Source organism: Gallus gallus, chromosome 27, assembly GCF_016699485.2.
Source record: "Gallus gallus isolate bGalGal1 chromosome 27, bGalGal1.mat.broiler.GRCg7b, whole genome shotgun sequence".
NCBI lineage: Eukaryota > Metazoa > Chordata > Aves > Galliformes > Phasianidae > Gallus > Gallus gallus.
The window spans coordinates 519084-522299 of NC_052558.1; the positions used below are offsets into that span (position 1 = coordinate 519084).

Here is a 3216-nt window from a genome sequence, read left to right on the forward strand (position 1 = left end):
GAACTATTAATCACAACCCTTTGGCTGCATCCAGTCAACCAATTCCTAATCCACCAAACATCCTTCAAATCCATACCTCTCCAATAGGTGTTCGCTCCAACAGAAAGAAAAACTCAGCTAAAAGTTCTTAGAAGCCATCATGGCTAAACTAGTCAGATTCCAGAACAGCTGTTTCCAGAGCCAACTCTTTGCTGCACCAATAGGATTTATTATGACAAAAGCACTGTTCACAGCGGAATGTACGTGTATGTTTAACCCTACCCTCTGTGCAGTAAATAATTAAGTGTATCCAGCCATCTCGAATCTTGTTAACTTGCTGCCTTAGTTACAGTAAAGCTTTGTTTAATCACTCTATTTTATCTATATTATATCAATAAACATATTCTAGCCTCTGTCCTACAAGTGCAGTGTGGTATAGTCATTTTCCATCTGCAACAACTCTTTATCAGTGAGTGTAATGATAGGAGAAGATGTAATGTCTTTAAAGTAAAAAAGAGTGGATTTGGGTTAGATATTAGGAATAAGTTCTTCACTGAAACAAGTTTCCCAGAGTAGTTGTGGATGTCCCATCCCTGGCAATATTCAAGGTCATGCTGAATAGGACTCTGAGCCACCTGATCTAGCGGAAAGTATCCCTGCTTATGGAGATAGATGGAACTGGAGATCTTTCAGATCCCTTCCAACCAAAACTATTCTACGATTCTATGGCATTTTCTGTGAATTCACAGATAGCATAGAGAGGGGACAAGTCAAAAGAGTCAAGAACTCTTTTCCAGAGTGTTACATGGGATGGGGTTACAAATCAGCAGGAAACCTACATCTATGGGAAGGCCAAAAAAAATGTCCATCAAAGAAAGATGAGGAGGCAGGGAAAGAAAAGGATATGGCACATTCTCATGCACAGGAAGACTTGAGTATCCAGATGATACTTTCTGGAAATTATCCTGATGATGGCACTTCAAACAGCTCCACAGCAGTGAACCAAGCTGATGACACTTCCCTGCTCAGGACCAGTTCAGCACTTGAGCTGAGTTTTCTGTCTCATCAATGCAATCCTGCCCTAAAAATCCTCAGGCCTTTCATCTCAGCACTCAAAAAAAGCCTTCATTAGAGCATGGGCATGGCATAAATCTGGGAATGAAAAGGCAGCACTGCAGGAAACCAAAGCACAGCTCATATCATTAGCAGGGATGTCTTGCATTCAGGGTGAGCTTGTCTGAAAATTATTACCTCTGCTAAGGGTACCTCTGGGCCTGCAGCAATGAAGGACCAGTATAAAACACAGTCCAATTCCCAGCTCTCACATCCACTTCTCTTGCCTTGTTGTCCTTGGGAACCCGGTAAGTGTGAAGCCTTCTCTCCTGCTCTTGCAAAGCGAGATTTTGCCTCAGTGGTCTTCATATCAGATAGTTATTCTGTCCTATGCTGGGGATTGGAGCTCATTGCTATGGGAGGAGGATAAGGACTGCAGAGAGACGCTGGGACATGGCTTCCATGGCTTGTGATTTATGCAGTCTGTGAGAGTTTCCCTGGGTCAGTCTGCTCTTTGTACGGCTCTGGCATGACATGCTGCCACAGTCTTCATCTCCATCCATAGTAGCTGCCTTGGCTCCTTTGTGAGAGGGTATCCAGTTGCTCTTCGCATAGTCATGTACTGTGTTTCCTCCTAACTCTCTCCTACTTTTACCTTCATTCCCAAGACATGTCCTGCTACTCCCAGTGCCTGCCATGCCGGCCCTGTGGCCCAACCCCTCTGGCCAGCAGCTGCAACGAGCCCTGTGTCAGGCAGTGCCAGAACTCCAATGTCATCATTGAGCCCTCTCCCGTGGTGGTGACCCTGCCTGGACCCATCCTCAGCTCCTTCCCGCAGAACACTGCCGTGGGATCCTCCACCTCCGCTGCCGTTGGCAGCATCCTCAGCTCTGAGGGTGTGCCCATCACCTCAGGGGGCTTTGACCTTTCTGGCTTTGGAAGCCGCTACTGTGGCAGAAGGTGCTTCCCCTGCTAAAAGATGCTGACCATGGTTCTTCCAAAATCTACCAGATAAAGGAGGAATCTTCAGGTCACTGCTTTCAGAATACCTGGCCATCCTCAACTATTCTAGCAAATGCTGGCAGGAAGAAGGAAGCCTGGCCTTTCTAAAAGCCTGACTCATGTCTCTTCTTCCATTCCTCCACCTACCTCTTTCCATTTTCTTTCCCCCCCCCTCTATGCTTCTCTGGGTGTTGGGATTACCCTGAGCCAGCTCATCCTCTGCTGGAAAGCCAGGTACATGCCCTGGATGAAGTCTACCATGGGATCAGGTGAATCCTGCACTGTGGAACCTCTGTTTCGGTTGTCCTCATTTTCCTCTTTAACCATCCATTAAAGATTTATGCATATCACTTTGGGCTTTTGATGTTTCTTCCCACTGTATATAGCCTCCAGGGCTGCCCAGGGAGAATGTCTTTGCTCGTGGTAGGTATAACGTGAGTGTTTAAGGAGACCCTTCTCCATTCCCAGAATGGGTCTTCTGCCACCAACAGCCATCCTGGTGGAGTTTCAACCAGTTTTGTGCTTTGGACAACTGGCACCGTCAACTGGGGTGGTCAGACCAGGAACAGATAGTACCAATAGGTAGTGACCAGCTTAATGCTGGGATGTGAGCAGGTGGTGTTAATGTCGAGTGTCCTCACTGATCTCTGCCAATAGCTCCTGCTGCACAGCAGCATGCACACTAAGTGATGTGTGCTTAATAAGTGATTAATAGTTGGTGAACATATTAATGCACGTATCACAGATAGAAAGGTGGAACTGTTGATGAAGAAGAACTTGGAAGAAGCAGAATGTAAGGAATGACTGCACGAATTACAGAGTTATAGAGAGGAACGGGAAAAAAAAAAAACAGAAAGAGTTAGATGAAGATTGGATTGATGAATTCAATGTGGGGTAGGAGCAGAGGGAGGGATGGTGCAAGGAACATGGAGTATGGAATGATCAGGAGCCACCACTCAACCCAGGCCTGAAGACACTCCTGTGGGAGACAGCAATGGGAGCAGAATCATCTGCAGTGACACAGGGAGCAGGGGAGTGTGGTAGGGGCTGCCTCCAACCTGGACACCTTGGTCACAGGGCACTGGTGAAGGAAGGGAGGCTGAGGTTGTGAGAGCAGGAAAGACTGAACATGTAAAGAAGCTGAACATGCAGAATGCAATGGCAAATGGAGAAGAGGGCCTT

General features: G+C 46.7%; 1 protein-coding gene across 1 annotated transcript; it reads left to right on the forward strand.

Annotated features, from left to right (window-relative positions):
- The first annotated feature begins 1230 nt into the window (after nt 1–1230).
- LOC428291 (feather keratin Cos1-1/Cos1-3/Cos2-1-like) lies at nt 1231–2384 on the forward strand. Its single transcript, XM_425851.5, has 2 exons — nt 1231–1340; nt 1701–2384. Exons 1-2 carry the CDS (start codon nt 1262–1264, stop codon nt 2006–2008), a joined length of 387 nt encoding a protein of 128 aa, XP_425851.3. The 5' UTR covers nt 1231–1261; the 3' UTR covers nt 2009–2384.
- The last annotated feature ends 832 nt before the right edge of the window (nt 2385–3216 follow it).